This window comes from Silurus meridionalis, chromosome 23, assembly GCF_014805685.1.
Source record: "Silurus meridionalis isolate SWU-2019-XX chromosome 23, ASM1480568v1, whole genome shotgun sequence".
NCBI classification, from domain to species: domain Eukaryota; kingdom Metazoa; phylum Chordata; class Actinopteri; order Siluriformes; family Siluridae; genus Silurus; species Silurus meridionalis.
Window position 1 is genome coordinate 9,954,985 of NC_060906.1, and position 16,751 is coordinate 9,971,735.

Here is a 16,751-nt window from a genome sequence, read left to right on the forward strand (position 1 = left end):
CAGAATATCACAAATGATGCAGAGGTGAGCTAGTTTGTTAACAAACTCAACAGATACATGTATATCAGACAGACTTTCTCTGGTTTCATTCACTGTTTGCTAGACAAAATAGCACGGTGGTGATTCAGCTAGCTGGACTCGGTCAGTCAGTGAAATGCCATTAGACAACCTGTTAAATGAGTTTGTTAATGCAGTGTTTGTCTGTCAGTGCTGTACAACTTTATTTGAATCCGCTATGATTTTATGTATATACACAATTTGTACTGAGGCACAGTCGACACACGCACACACACACACAGATGAATGTGCGGATGGAAGAAGCACAACGTACATCATAAACAGGCATAAATAACAAATACCGTAACTATTATAAATAACTACTGATAAATAACAAACGTGGATAAAAGGCCAGTTCTGGTCCCGAGTTCTTAACTGAACTCTTAACAAAAAAAAGAGAGAAAAAAAAATGACGCAAATAAACCTAAAGGATATTTACAGACCAATACACATCAAAGCTGACTGAGCTCTCAGCCCAGATTGTTACCAGTCCTTGTTGTGTATACAAAAAAATTGAGTAGTATGTTTTGTTTTTTAGTTTTTTTGTTTTTTGTTTTATTTTAAGCTATTTTTGTCAAAGGGACTAAAATGTGAAAACTCAGTCTGTAAAAAAAGACCAAACCGGAATGGGATTGAATCAGGAGGAGCTTGAGGCGATGTCATTCTGCAGCGAGACCTTTTCCAACCCCTCTGTGTCTCAGACACAGTATGGTCTCAGTCTTTACACCTGCTTTGTGTAGAAATCGTCATAATTATGGGCACTACAAGTTCTTATAAGTGTGCGGTCCTTGTTAAGGATAAAAATTGATTATAAATACTACTGAATAGACACGTTATAGTGAAAGGGATGAATCTCGATCAGTCGATCAGGCGAATCATCATGCGCACAGACTTGAGCGAGTAGAAGCCTCCTCCATAATCAGCCCAGAAGATCCCATCTTGGAACTTGCTGCGGTAAACACCCCCGGGATACCACACGCCGTTTAAATTAGTCTGCCCGCACGCGTTGTACCACCAGCCGCCTTTGTGGAAGTGAGCACAGTTGCCTGCTGGAGTTGAGAGAGAGGAAAATAACATATGAGAAGCTGAAAGACAGAAGAGAATCATTTAGCAGTACCCTATCCAGGAGATCTAACTAAACATGTGGTACAAATTATATGCATGAGCAACTGTACACTATTGCAGTGCATTCTGTCGAGCAGCTGTACCTGTGAAAGAGTCCTTGTCCCGGTCCAGAGTGGTGAAGGGTTTGCCATTGTGGCTGGCCAGCGAGTCTCCGGCGTTACCCTGGTAGGTGCCCAGGCGCAGGCGATAACCCTCCAGCTCGGGCTCTAGCCGGAAGCTGCTATATTCAGCGTACACCTTCTTCCCTGACCAGTCTTCCAGTTCCACCATCAATCTGTAGTCACCCTGCTTGGCCAGGTTGTAGATGTTCTCCAACCCCAGCCAGTACTCACCATCTATATTCCCGAAGCCTTTCTGTTGAGAGAGAGAGTTTTTCTCTCATGAGTAATTTGTTTGTAAGTACGCAGTATACACAGACAACCCTGTTGTATCTTTTAGGTTCCTCGGTACTCATGAAACTGTCTGGGGTGGGTTTTTTTTGGGAATCTGAATAACGTCATGCTCAGTATCCATAACCGACAGACCAGGCACAAGTGAATGAGAAATTTCTACGAATTCCAGCAGCTGAAAACACTTGGCATTTTTCCACTCAGCCATCCAGCTGGATTGAATTGTGTTCACCATCCGTGGCACACTTGAAAGAATTTCAAGAAGTGTTCCTTTGGCTAATGTGAATTTGCCTGGCCTGACTCCGTGTGTGTTTGTGTGTGAGAACATCAGGGTTGAGGAAAAGTATTGTGGTAAAATTGGTAAACTTGTTTGGACTTTCTCCCCTGTATGGTTTTCTCTGCACAAAGCTAAACGACTGGCTAATGTTTCCACTGAATTGACTGCATTCCTGACAGAGCTGTGTTCTGATGGATGTTGATGTTTGGTTAGGCGTGCTTACGCCTGTTTATATCTCCAAAGGTCTTGGTGGGATATTTTTCTCTTCCCTGCTTTTGCATTCCTTCTTTTGTCTCACTCGTTCAGTCCCTCACAACAAACAATTTTAGGTCTCTTTAGGAAGGAGACAAAATGTTTGCATTCCACACTGCATTAAATATAATACTTTATCTACAGTATGTGTATAGAAGGACATGAGGCCTGGTTTAAGATCCATCGGAGAACACCACAGGAGCTAGGCTTTGACCTGCTTTGACCTTTGGTGACGAAGGACACAACAAGAATGTGTCACACTGTAGCTTCTTACCTTATAGTTCTCCCAGTTCCTGAAGAAGTTGACCGAGCCATCTTTTCTCCTTTGAAAGACAGTCCAGCCTCCATTGTCCAACCCCTGCTCACACCATGCCTGAATCAACCGGTCACTGCCCTCTACCTTTAAAAGGTACATCCCGCTGGTGCTGTGGCCCGCCTGGCGAACCTGATAACAGTCACGGAATGGGCCTAAGCAAGAGACCGTTGAGAGACAATGAGTAACAGATTGGTGGAGAGAGGAAGAGTGGGTCAGAGAAGGTAAAAGGGTAGACAGTGAGATAATGAAAGGAATAGGAGACAATGAAAGACCGGGAGAGAAAAGGAGACGTTGAAAGAGGGAGAGAGAGTGAAAGAAGGGCAAGGAGACATTAGAGAACTGGAGAGTTGGAGACTGCGACTATTCTTTAAATTGAGAGAGAGTGCGAGAAAAAAGATGAGATGAAAAGAAAGGAAGCTTTATTAATGCCACATGTACTTTACTTCACAGTGAAACACTTTTTTTTTTCCTCACATATCCCAGCGATGTTAGGAGCTGGGTTCAGAGCGCAGGGTCAACCAAGATACAGCCCCTGGAGCACAGTGGTTTAAGGGCCTTGCTCAAGGGCCTTAAGAGTGGCAGCTTGGCAATCTCGGGGCTTGAACCCCCAACCTTCTAAACAGTTACCAAGAGATACCACTTCCTCGGGGGGTACGGAGACCGTAAAAAGTGGCAGTGAGAGATGGCAAGTCTCTGAGCAACATCATTTTATACAAACTGCCCCAGTTCTGTTTTCTGACAAATTTGTACAAATAAAAGAAATGGAGAGGGTTGATTGCCAGAACAACACGCTTACTATATCAGGAACGTCAGGTGCTTTTTACACAATTGTTGCGTAACATGATTAATTGCTGCTATTCTTCTAATACCAGTGTCTGGTCATTTTGGAAGGGTTTAACAGTTCAAATGTAAAGAATGTTGTGACCCTTTGCTGCACTATCGGTTTTTCAAACATTTCAAACAGATTAATGGATTCGGATTCAAGAGGCATTCAGTCCGATATTCTGATGCAGCTAATGGAATCAAATGCGGCCAAGGGGAAAAATAGCAGCAGAGAGGCCAAATAGTAGATCAGATCAATGATCTATCATCAACTGTTATCAAATATAATCATCCACGTTAATGGCTTCATTCCTATGAACAAAGCACTAAGTCAAAGCTAAGACAACTTGATAGATCATTGTGAAATGATTTCCTGCAGAGAGAAAACACCTTTTAGCTGGGTAGCACTCATATGATCTGTTCACTTCACTTGCAATCTACAAGAACTCTCTGTCTGAGCAGACTTCGAAAAAAAATTATAATGGAGTTATCATGTGCAGGCTTAGCTTCCATCACTCGCTCCCTGTAATTCTCTCTGTCTCTCGGTTTCCCTTCCCCTCTGCCTTTACTCTTAAGCTAAACTAATCAGTCGTATACGGGTGAGCCAGGAAAAAGGTAAAAGATGATGGGGGCCCTCTTGGAAGCATGTTTGGTTGCCTGTGTGAGTGGTTGTTTCCTGTGTGGAAGGAAACTCCTTAAGCAGCCATGCTGATGCTGAAGCAGCAGGGGTTACCGAGCGTGAATGATCGACATTGATCTTACACAGCCAGGCTTTGTGCCAGATGCTTGACGTCTGGACCCCCAAAATACACCGGGGTTACTCTAGACTGGCTTTTTATTTCTTAGAAGTGACTCATTTTCATGTGCACTACCTTTCTTTTTTCCTCATTTTTTTTTTCTTTATTTTGCTGGAAGTGTTGGCGTAGTGGTTAGACCCTCGCATGTTGAGCATAAACTGTGGTCCTGACCATATTCTTTTAGGCAAAGCAGGGGTGCTGTTAGTGGTCAGCAGTAAGGAATTGAAGCCAGCAAGGCTGCACATTCTGAGCGATGATTCATCGTGTGAAAGCAAAAGACTCAGACTTCAGACTCTTGCTGAAAATTCTGACAGAGGTGGAGGAGCGCGATACGAGTCTGATAACTCTGAAATGCAGAGATGTCTGTGTTTCTGTGTTTTATTTCAAAATATGTGGCTGGATAGCGATAATGTAAGTATGTGTGTGCTGCAGCAGGGAGGGGTTGAAGCGCTGTCGTTCTGGTTTCATTAGTAAAGGTGAAGAGGACGAGGGTGTCAGCTCTCAGAGGTAGAAAAATAATGGCTCCCTAACAGCTGGTTCTCATTCCCGACTTTCTCCTTGTGCTGTGCCCGTCGGAGCGCATGAAGCCTAAGTGTGTGTGATTTACGTTTATATGTGCAACATTTCTTTACGTGATGAGCATGTGAGCTTTAATGTCTTCCTGACTGTCTGATGGTGAGTGCATGTCCCTCCTGTTTGATGTAATATTACAGTAACAACATCTACATATTTCTTACATACATTCCTGCCTGAATTGATGTTTGTTCTATAGCAACGTGGGGACGCTGTGGTATCAAATCGCGCATTCTCTGCCAATTAGAGATTCATTAATTTGTTTATTTATATATACAGATGGTCCCCTTATTACAATGGTTTGCATAATTTCTTTTTGATCTTACGATAAAGAGAGCGATACGACAGATTTATAAATGTAAAGATTACTGGGTAGGCTAGGCCATAATATAAATACTTATATTTTCAAGTTACGACGGTGCCATCGGAACACATCTCCATCCTAAGTCTGGGACTAGTTGTATTCTTCCATTTTCTTTTTATTGTGAGTATTTCTGGACTGACCTATGTCACAAAAAAATGCAGTCTCTGCACTCCTGCCTTGTAATTAGGCTAAAGAGGTGGGTGATATCATTTACTGTACCTTGTTTTCTTTATACAGGAACTAGACACTGGCAGGTTGTTACCTGTTCATATGAGACTAATCATGAAGCTGAAGCCCCTTTCTATTAGTGTCTGCAACTGGCTATGACAGAACCACCAGAACCAGCCACCATTTTAAAACTCAAAGCAATTCCATTACCGTCAGAGTTCAGGGTTCCTTGTGGTGCTGGTGGGATGCCCAGAGGGTCAGCAGTCGGCGGGATATCCATGCGCGAGCCACGTGGGAAAGCTCGGTTGTTATGTTCCCTATGGATCTCATTGGTAAAGCGGTTGTTGTTGACCGGGATGTTCTCAGGCACTACCTGCACCAGCGGCGGCACGGCAGGAATCTCACGGCGTCCATAGCCACGCATGCAGTGCTCCTCCAGCAAAGAGATCAGCACTGACTGGTTGTTGACAGTGGCAGCCAAGTTTGCAAAGCGCATCTCCAACTCCTTATAGCGCGAGGCCAGGCGCAGCATTTCCGACGTCACGTTAAGCACCCGATTCTCCAGCTGCACCAACTCCAGCGAGTTGTCACGTTTGCGTATTATTTCGTGAAGTAACTGCATGTAGAGCTGCGTGACACGCGAGTTCATGTTGCGCGACTCCTTGCGCAGGAGCTTCATCTCGTTTATTAAGTTGCTGTCTACATCCGTCACTAGCTGAAGCGTCTCGATCTCGCGCCGCTGCTTGGACAATACTTCCTTCAGGTCAGAGATGTCCATGCGAGTCACTCGGTCCTTTTCCGGCTCAGGCCCGGTGGCTGACGCGCAGATAGGTCCTGTGATCTTCTGCTGGGGCACCATGAACGTGTACGAGCACCTTTTGGTGTCGTCAACTGGTGCCCTGCGACGCCTAGACAACAGCTGCTCATTTCCTGAGCGACAGCTGCCCAGGGCAGCGAGACAGAAGAAGAGCACCATGCCGAGGTTCCACGTTTCTGCTCTCATGGCTGCTGCTTCTTCTCCTCACCGTCCACCACCTTTAATGCTATTCTTTTTCCCCCACTTCAGTCCTCCTCTGCACAGTCCAGAAGATTGTAGTAAATCACCTAAAACATGAAATAGTCATGAATAAGCAACAATTTACTCTTTAGCTGTTGAACAACTGTTGAACTTCTTTTTGGTACATTTCACATTTGCCCTTTTTAATATTTGCTTGACTAATGCAAAATGTCATCCCCGGATCTGATTGATTAAGTTCAGGAATGATGTTATCAGTTATCAGTTATACAGATGTCATGAAGATGTGATCTCAGCAGTGGTGGACAGTAACAAAGTGAATGTTATTGTACTTAAGAAGCTTTTTTGTGTATCTGTAGTTTTGCTAAAGTATTTTCATTTGGGGAGACTTTTCTTAAAATTCACTACATTTCAAAGTCAAATATCTCCCCTTTTTAACTCAATAACATTATGGGAAATCAGTCGTTCCTTTTTATTTATAAGGGGATAAAAACTTAATTGGTCAAACACACAGCAAGTCACCAATCAGGGTCGAGCACATGCTCTGTTTTAAACTTGTTTTAATTGGCAAGTTTTCTACTTATCACCAACATACAATTCAACAAAGCAAACAGAAGATTTTATGACTGAATAAATGATGGAAGAAACTTCAGACTCGCCAGAACACCTCATTTGAAGTAGTTAAAAAGGTTTTGGGTTAATGATCATTTAAATAGATATCAATCAGTGTTTCACTCATTATTATCATTCTATTAATAGATCAGTGTGCTGAAAGTAAGTCTTTTTACATGAACTCAGTTGATTAAGAGTCTTGTGACAAAAATGATAATAGGAACATTATAGCCTTAATAAACCATAGTACATTTGAGGGCAAATACTTTTGTACTTTTACTGAAGTGAAAGTTTAAAGGGAGCAGTTCATCTTTTCTTAGAGTAATATTAGAGTGTATCTCTACTTTAACTCAAGTACATAGTTTGTGTAATTAGTCCAACACCGGTTCTCAGTCCCTTGGTGTTTATAAGACACCTTCTACTAGCAGGCTGCTCTGACTCAACCTTCAAGAGATTAATAGAGCCTCTCATGCCCCTGGATTTCACCCTGGGTTAAAATTTATCTTCAATCTTGGGCTCCTTTCAACCAGAAACATTATTTATGTTGTGGCAAAGCGATCGCATATCTTCGTGCTTTCGTCATCGGTGTAATGCTGTTCATCTCCCTTTTCACAGTCTTCTCTTCCCTCATGCTCAGTTCTGCTTCTCATCAGGGAAAGACACACTTGCTCAGGTGCCTCGGTCTGTGTATACACACTTTTCAAGCCACCTCGTGTGTCTCTGTAGGCCTAAGGTCATGTCTGTGTGTCTGACTGCACAGCTTTATTGTGTTCGTCAATCCAAAGCGATTCAGTGTTTTCTGATTCTGACTTTTGAGCGGGGCGACTTTCCGTCTTTTTTTTCTTTATTTTAAATCCCCTCGTATGCACCTCAATCTACGCCTCTTCTTTTCTTATACACACTGTGCTGAGAGCTGAAAAGATATTCAGGTTATTTAGCAATGACTGACAGCTTCCTGCCTACTGTTGCACACACAATGGACCAACTGAAACCCTGTTTGAAGCAGATTCAGATGAAGAAGGAGAAACAAGCAGGCAGAGGGTGCGAATAGAAGAGAAACTGGAAAGGATCAAGGAAGTCGAGCAATTTCTTGAATTACTGAAGCTGGTGAAAATTATAGGGAGGAGAGAGAAGCCTGAAGGCAGCACGTGGATGTTGCTGTTGGCCGGCGTGCTAAACAGCACGCCTGGCTGGAGCACAGGTTTTGTGGGACCAACCGAGCTCAGACTTCCCAGCTAGCCTCAGCTGTGCTGCTTTTTATTCCGCACACATTTTTCCCTCTCTGTCATTCTGAGAGACTCAAACAGAGGTCGGAGCCTGAAATAACTGGACATAACGCTTTATTTCACAGTTACTGTGGAGAAAGACTAATAAAGTGTATTTCCACTTCCTTGGTAAAAATTAAATGGCTGATTTATTCATTTTTGTTGGCAAGAGAAAGTGAGCTGGACGCTCACTTTATTTTGTCTTGTATTTTCCATGCCTGTGAATTTTGTGATTGCCTAGTGTATGTTTGCTGAGAGCTAAAAGGTGGATCACCTGGATGGGTCTGAGGTCAGAAATGTTTGCCATCATTTGTGGTAGCTTCAGTGTAGTTGATATTTTGTAACAACTTCTTATAGGGCAATGCTGGACTATGCTGATGCACTATTCAGAGTTCGCAGGAAAGTCCTAATCCCTTTGAGTCATACGGTTGTCCATTCCCGTTTCCGTGTTTTTGTCCGACCGTTCTCGGCAACACTATAATCTCCTCTGTTAGCAGCTGCCTGAGACCTTTCGGCAGTTGGGCGTGATGCAGCTGTTCATAAGCCATAGGTTGTATCCATCCACACTGCGTCCTATGAAGTTTCTGACGTGAAAAGTACTTGTCGATGATGTCACCTGGCTGGTTTTCAGGATGCAGAACCGAATCTGGTCCTTTGTTTCTGTTGGGCGCCATTGCAGAAACATTGGTTATGGAAGCTATAAAAGGCATTTTCCTAGGAGTTCATTGTTTTTTTGGGTTTTGGCTTTTATAATAGGTTGAAGACGCATATTCGAGGTCTCTAAGACAATATAATTGAGGAAACCACTACGCAAATAGTAAAACAACCCTGTGGTAACTTTAAAGGTTCCAACAACTATCTTACTGAATCATGGTTTTGTCATTTGTTATCCATTGTAAAAATACCCAAATGACACATATTTGCCTTGTTACAGCAAATGGAATTTTTGACTGGCTTGAAAGGCTTAATTCTCCTTTCTTTCTTTCTTTACTGGTTTGATATCATTACACAGTTCTGACAACAAGGCGCATATAATATCATCTTCCATCTGGGATGACGAAGTAGTCTTTGTCCCAGCGATCTAAGCTGGAAAAAGTTACGTGATTTTTCTCTTTATAAACACCTTTTTTTTTTTTTTTTTTTTTTTTTTTTTTTTGGTCTCTCGCCAATGTGCAGAAATCTCTTCATCACTGCTCATTTATTCTTTCTGGCATGATGTCATGAAGAAGACATGAGTGCACCAAGTTCTTAAGCAAGGGGTGCATGTAACACCTTGATCAAACGACTTGCTTGCTGAAGTGTGTGTGTGTGTGTGTGTGTGTGTGTGTGTTTATGGTGTACCTGGAACCTGGTGTTTATACTTTTAGCACTGAATTTTGTAGAAGCTATACAGATTTTTGTGCAGCCGTACATTGTCAGTTGTTTTTAGAGCAGCCCAGCTATCATCATGAAGGACAAAAAAGAAAAAGAAATTGATGTATAAAGGTAAATGAGCCTTTAACATGTAAAAGATATTTAACATGCAGAAGAAGGAGGCAGAAATCTTTCTGGTATTCCGAATCGAGAGCAATGGTAAAGAGATGGTAGAAGCATTAACACAATGTTCTTAAGTGCAGTTTCTGCATCATATTTATATTATTTAGGCTCTAAATCAGGCAGGCGTGTTTTCGTGTTTTTTTTTTACAGCACGTCCAATTTAGAGTTATATATTATCTGCAAAATGACATTATAATGAGAAGGAAGTCAGAAAAAGCCACTGTTTATGTTTTTTTCTTGCTATACATCAATGATTTTCGATTTCGGACTTCAAGAAATAATCCTCGAACTTCTAAATGTATTTTTGGACTGTAAACATTGGTCACTACTGCTAATAGAGTGGTATGTACTGTTATAGACAGTCATGGTCACTCGTGTATTTGTTTGTTTGCTTGTTTATTGTACTGGATCTTCACATTTCAAATAGATATTTCTAAATGCAAATGAGGCTTCGCATTACATATGCATTAATTTGCATAATTAATAAACACACCATTCTTGTTATTAAAATGCTGCTTTCACTGTGAAGACAATCATGACTGGATTGTTTTCAGTATAACTATATCTTTTTTTTGTTTTACAGTGTTATCCATACATATCGTAGTACATTAGCATATTATACATACATAATAATTAGACATAAATTTGCATGTTTCTGGAATCAAGATTTATATGTTTCATTACATTATTAGAGCTAAAGCCATTTTCTGCGATTTCTGAAAAATGAAGGATACAAAGAAAGGGTGAAAAAATACTGTTGAACTTTTAATGTTGTTTTATAACATTATTCTTTAATTCTGTGTTTGACTATGCAATCTATTCCAAACTCATATGAAAAATTGTATGTTGTATGAATACTTAGTTCTTAGTAAAATTCTTAGTTATTCTTAGTAAGAAAATTGTTTTTGCCTCCATGCTTCATGTATTGTATTTGATTGATGACACAGAGTTTATGATCATGAAGCTATACTTAATTTAATCAATTTAATGTTTTTTTATTCATCAGATTTTTAACTGTTAATTGAAATTGAATGAGCAGGCCATTATCCTTCATCATTCAAAACATTGGAAACAATCGACAATTGAATTAGTTTTTTGTCCCGCCCCTCCTGTGGTTGTGTGCCATGTTTACACACATGCAGAATTTCCATTTATTTCGAACCCTGGTGCGTTTTCCTCTTTGTTGCATTTTTATGTGTATTGGTGGGAACACAGACACCGAACTAAGGAACCGGTCCGAGTCCGACTAGCTGAGGTATTGTCTGGCCCAGTTTCATTCAAACTCAAACACATTAAATATTAGGAAGTGAGTGAATCCTGAATCCACCCCAGTACCGTTCTGTAAGTGAATCCAGCCCGCTGTGTGTTTTGAGATGTGTTCATTTATCTGAACTCACAAGCTACAAAAAAGGAGCCTCAAAAGGACAGAGGGAAATGTTTAAAAAGATCCATTCGATGTAATTATCTAGCCATTCTGTTGCGTAATCGATTACATACACACTTTGTTTGATTTTTCTGGGACATTGCATTTCAATATTTGAAAAAGTGTGCATTTCCAGTCCTACACACCCCTCGGCTTCTTGCTTTGTTTAAATACGTGCAGTAAAGTAAAGATGCCGCGGACTCTTGAAATGTTCCAGACATCTGGACACGAGGCATCGGACAGAATAATTCGAGTGCCATTAAATCTCATCATTCACTTATTGAGACTTGAGCTCATTATGTACAAAACCGTATTTGCCTGGATAAATCATATGCAGTTATAACGTCATAAAGAGAGAGAGAGCTTGTGTAATGCTGGTGTGATTTGTGTCGAATCTCATTCTTGTGCACTTATTAGGCCCATATTTCAAAATGCTACATTGTACATTGAGAGATTTTTGGCAACGCAACTGCCGTACTTAATACTTAGAGGTTACTGCTGCGATTAGATCCGACTTTTTTGTATTTATTTTTTTTCCCCCTCGATCCTTGGAAGTCTTGAGTAGTAATTCTCACATTTCGTACATGCTGGCCTTGCTCTGTGTCTTTTACAAATGTGAACGGCGTTGTTAATCTGATTTACCTATGCTCATCCTTACAGTCTCTCTCTTTCTTTCTCTCACACACACACACACACGCGTTAAGCTACCTGCAGATTTTGTGTGATCACAAACACACCTGAGTTACTGCTGACTGGTCAAGAGCGAGAGCCATTTGGACGAGGTTTGTTTATTTATATAGTAAATGTATTTCCCAGCCTTTAAAACAATATTGGAGGTTTCCAACATCTGGCCTTCAGATTTTCCACAAGAAGTAGTCTGTCGGGATGGGATGGATACACACCTACACGTTCAAATGCGAGCACACACACACACACACACACACACACACACACACACACGAGTTCTCTCTGAAGAAGAGGAAAGAACGTTGAAAGTGAAGCCTAGAGGATAGAAAGGTTGAACAAGAGTGAGGGTGTAGTTGTCAGGAAAGGCATTGTGGGAAAGCTTTAACTTTTAGTAAAGGAGTTTTATATTGTTCATTGACTTCATGCTGAACACATGAGGCAGACACACACACACACACACACACACACACACACACACACACACACAATGCTTAGTACAACAGGCAGCAACATTTTACACAGGGCCAAAAGAACAGGAAGCGTCATGAAGGTCGCTTATTCACTCTGGAGGAAGCATTGACAAAATGAAGAAAGGCAGGAGAGAGGAAGAATGTGGGGGTGGAGGTTTTTGGGTTGAGCAAAAGAACGAGGCTCAAAAAGCAAGCCGGTCAGCATTCTCCTTTGTTGCATATTGTTATCATATACTTAATTTTAATGAAGTGGATGAGGAAATGGAGTTTAGCAAAACACCAAGGACAAAAGTGTGATGCGATGAATTTATGGGCTGAGAAAACGGGCCACTCACGAGCTTTAATTGCACTTGGGAGTCAGTGCTCAGGAGCTGAAGAGGAGCACAAATTGAGAAGAGTTCATTCAACAGTGCATGGCCTTACAGGGCAATTACTTTAGTGTGAAAAGCTGTGATTTTTGGCCAGGCTTCCTGCCAAAAGAACTGCTTTATACATGCTTTTTTTCTTTCTTTTTCTAATCACACTCAGTGAGCTGTTGAAGACCCTGACATTTACCAGCCTTTACATCTTCTAGGGTTACAGATTAAACCCAATTTCTGTGTGTGTGTGTGAGTGAGCAAGCCTTCCAAATTTTCTTCTATACTCATATACAGATGAGAAGAAAGCTAGCCATGCCGGTGGTTGTGGCACGTGTGTAGTGTAGTCATGTCTGCCATGTTGCTTTTGGTTTGTGTATTTGTGCTGTACCTTATTGTGTATGTGGTAAAAACACATTTAATTCTGGACCAGAAAGTAGGCTGGGAAAAAAAAAGGGAAAAAACTCCTCCTGATATACCGCCAGTGTTTATTTTTTTAGGACGCATTACCAAATTAATGGTGTGAGCTGGTGGTGAAGTCTCCGGACTGAGTTGAGTTGATGTTACACACTTACAGCAGGTACTTACATGCAAACACTCGGGGAAGAAACATTGAAATAAATGAAGGTCTGCCTGGTCTGTTTATGTGCAGCCCTGCGTTTTTACTGCTCTCAGAGGGCACATGTGTGTTCTTAACCTTTCACATTCTGCTCGTTTTGTTTGGTTCGGGTTTTAAGCATTGTGAGTCGTTAAAAATGTAAACAGGGGGGTTAACTTCTGTGCATTTTAACCTCTGGTTTCTCAGAGCAGTGCGACGAGACTGATTGTCTTGCGCGAGTATTGCTCGTTGGAAATCGTTTGTATATGAGCATATTATATGTTCAAGCTTCTTGTAGCATCTTGTACACACCAGGCTACTAAATGCCCCCTGATGTTGAGAATACACACAATGCGTACACACATGCATGTTCCTATACACATAGGAGATCACGTATCACGGGGTCACTGGGTCCGGCATGTCTACATGAGGAAGCAGTTAGTGTAGAATGACCTTGTGTGTTTGGTGGGTTTATTTTTTCTATATGAATGGAGCCCTTTATCCCATCTACAACAGTCGAGAAACTCTTTGTACACAGCCACCAAGTGAGACTTGCTAAACATAGCCCACATCTCAGCACGTCATCTTATAGAAATGCAGATCTATGAGGAACCGAATATCCACAATGTTTCCCAGTTGAAGACAAGACTTTAGTTCACCAGAATAAGACAATAACGCAGTAATAAAACTCTCATCCCAAACCAAAAAACAAGCCCAGCACGGTAATGATGAGTCTTTCCGCACCCCTGACATTTGAAGCCTCTTATGGTTTGATGCTTAACAAAGCAAACAATCTCACGCATTTATCATTAGCTTGTTCCCCTCAAGGCTCCCCAGACCAGAGTGGGGAAGTTCTCAGGGAAAAAAAAAGATTTCCCCCTCTCCTTTTTCTCGTCTTTGAGGATTTTTTTTCTTTTTTTTCTTTTGGCTTTGATCTTGCCCTAGTTGTGCGGTTTTGGTTTTTTTTGTTGTTGTTTTTTTTTTTTTTTCCTTTCTTCCTCAGGCAGGACAACTGGTGTAGTGTTAACACTGTGACCTGCTGAGACCCGTCCTGGTGCTCTGACATCCTGAGTGGGAGCGCCAAAAGATGCGATTGGGAGCTTTGTTTGCAGAAAACATCAGCAGCACTAAACATTATAGCATGTGAACAGCCAGATAGAAAGACAGAAAGAAAGAGACAGGTGCTGAGAACTAGAGAAGGAGTAAATAAACGAGACGGTGAATAAAAAGCAGATAAAGTTTCGAACTGGAGTTAGAACTGAAGCAGTGCACTCACGTGTCCTCCTGAAGCTGAGTGTAGCGTGATTATTCTGCACGACTGTAGATGTTCATGGAGTTAAATCAGGTCTTCAGTTTGGCTATCAACTCGCAGTGTCCAGCAATCTGTGGAAGTCCTCAATGCCGCGCTTGTCTCGCATATCCCACGCTCGAGGCCTCCTTTGCTCTGGAGTTCTCTTTCGAAGAGACTGCAGGCAGCGAGCGTCTGTGGCTCTTCAGCAGATCCGGAGCCAAGACATGATTCTGGAACTGCCAGCTGCGTTCTGGAGACTGAGTCGCCCTCAGACACCGCCTTCGTTTTTCAAAAGGATGGGGAGGTAAAGGAGATCTGGCAACAAAGAGGGGAGGGGAGGTAGGGACAGAGGGTTACAAGGGTCAGGATTTTGTTTTTCTTGCTTGCTTTCTTTTTTTTTTGGAACTGAAATCGAAACAGAAAAGAATCGAGCCTTCAGTTTTTTTTGCTCTCTCTTAATAATTGTTTTTCAGAGAAATACCAGAAAATGGAGACCTTATGAAACTTGTCTGAGTGAAAACACTGATGTTTTCTATAATGTAAGCCAAATAGTGAGATTTTGGACATATGGTGTGAATCAGAGTTAAGGTTTTTGTGTGCTGGCTGTGTTTCAGTTGGTCGTTCTGATATGTTGCAGGCGAGGTTTCAGCAGAGCTGCCTTTGGGCAAAAGGGATTTTCTGCGGTTTTTCAGAGACATTATGTAATCTATGCATGCTTGCCTCAGTATGGTTAGAGGTTTGTGCTCAAGGTTTATGTTTTAAATGAATTACTACTGAATTACATCCTCTTCACTGAACAGTGATGGACATCAACAGCACTTTTCCTTTTCTGTTCACACCGTGTTTCTCAACACCGAGATTTGACACATTTTCATTATCCTGTACATCTTTTTCATCAGAAGCAAAAACTGTGACAGTAAAATGTTTAAGTATTTTATTAGAAGTATTGATGTTTTTATCAACTGGGGTTCTAAAATGAGTAAAAGTTGCATTATTTTATTTATTTGTTTTATTTTAGTCATGGTTTTTATTTTTTCAATCTAGAATCAGCTTATTATTGGTCTGTCTTATTTATAAAGGCCAGATCTGTTTTATTTGTGGATCTGAGCTGTACATTTGTAACAATTTTAACTGATATGTTTGAAGTTTGCTTTTGTTACATACAGCTGTTCTCGTACAGCTATCTGCATCACAAGTGCTGGTTCCTCTCGAGGTTTCTACCTCATGCTGTCTCAGGGAGATTTCTTTTTTCACAGTCAACATTGGCTCACTCATTAGGGACAAGCAATTATAACAAGCAAACATATAGGCACTAAACGTAATTGAATGAATCACATTCACATTCTGATGAGAATAAGATAAACTTGTGTGTCTTGCCTGCTGTAAAGCATGGTGGTGGTAGCATCATGGTCTGGGGCTGCATGAGTGCTGCTGGAACTGGGGAGCTGTGGTTCATTGAGGGAAACATGGATTCCAACATGTACTGTGACATTCTGAAGCAGAACATGATGCCCTGGATTCAGAAACCGGGCAGTTTTCCAACATAATAACGACCCCAAACATATCACTAAGATGAGATCGATAGACTACTACTATATTTTCTTAATTATTTCCCCATACTACAAACCCATTAGGCAAATATATAAAATCATTAAGCTCACTTTTTATAATCTGGGATCTATTCATTCAAGGGAAAGTGGTGATTGGACTGCTGTAAACTAATAATCATTATGGTTAAAAATCATGTTGAATAGGTGAAAGAATTCTGTGGTGCCTGGTTTATATAAATGGAACAGGGTCATGTTTTTAAGAAGCTGCAGGAAACTAGTTTGTGCACCTTCTCTTACTCTCCTTTAACTTTTTCCTACACCGTGTGCATGATTAGGACAGAATTTAGGCAGAAAAGACGGAGGGAGATTCGCTTTAAAAGAGCAGCACAGCAAATGGTGTTATTTGACATGTATTTGTGAGACATGCAGGGCTTTAAGGCTGAGTAAAAACAAAAGAAATTGGACAAAAAATCCTAAATCTTCTTTCCCTATATTCTAATATTAATATTTTCTGTCATAATGATCTTAATATGCTTAAAAGTTTATCCAGGTTTGAGTCTGTGCAGCCAGAGGTGATCGGTCTCTTCCCATCCTTACTGGAAAGTTTCTCTTATGTAATACGAAAGCGGGCCCCTTAATCTTCTTAAACTGCTTATTCTATCTGTGGACTGGGCAACACTTGAAATTCTGAAAAGCCTTTATTGTGTGCGGAAAGAAGAACTTTGTGTTCTTGTCCGATTTCTCGAAGAAGCAGAGCATAGCAGCAGGGACTGTTCACATAGTGTTCTGAAGGAAAGAATGCTTGCAC

General features: G+C 41.2%; 2 protein-coding genes across 3 annotated transcripts in view; one reads left to right on the top strand and one right to left on the bottom strand.

The window, feature by feature from the left end:
* The window catches only part of ralgps2 (Ral GEF with PH domain and SH3 binding motif 2), a 94,372-nt gene that overhangs the window by 64,144 nt on the left and 13,477 nt on the right, over nt 1–16,751 (top strand). The gene's annotated exons all lie outside the window — the stretch shown is intronic.
* angptl1a (angiopoietin-like 1a) lies at nt 197–14,666 on the bottom strand. The gene is made up of 5 exons (XM_046835766.1): nt 14,379–14,666; nt 5,351–6,244; nt 2,375–2,568; nt 1,266–1,536; nt 197–1,106 (listed from the first exon to the last, which is right to left on the bottom strand). The coding sequence occupies exons 2-5, from the start codon at nt 6,141–6,143 to the stop codon at nt 916–918; spliced, it is 1,449 nt and encodes a 482-aa protein (XP_046691722.1). The 5' UTR covers nt 6,144–6,244; nt 14,379–14,666; the 3' UTR covers nt 197–915.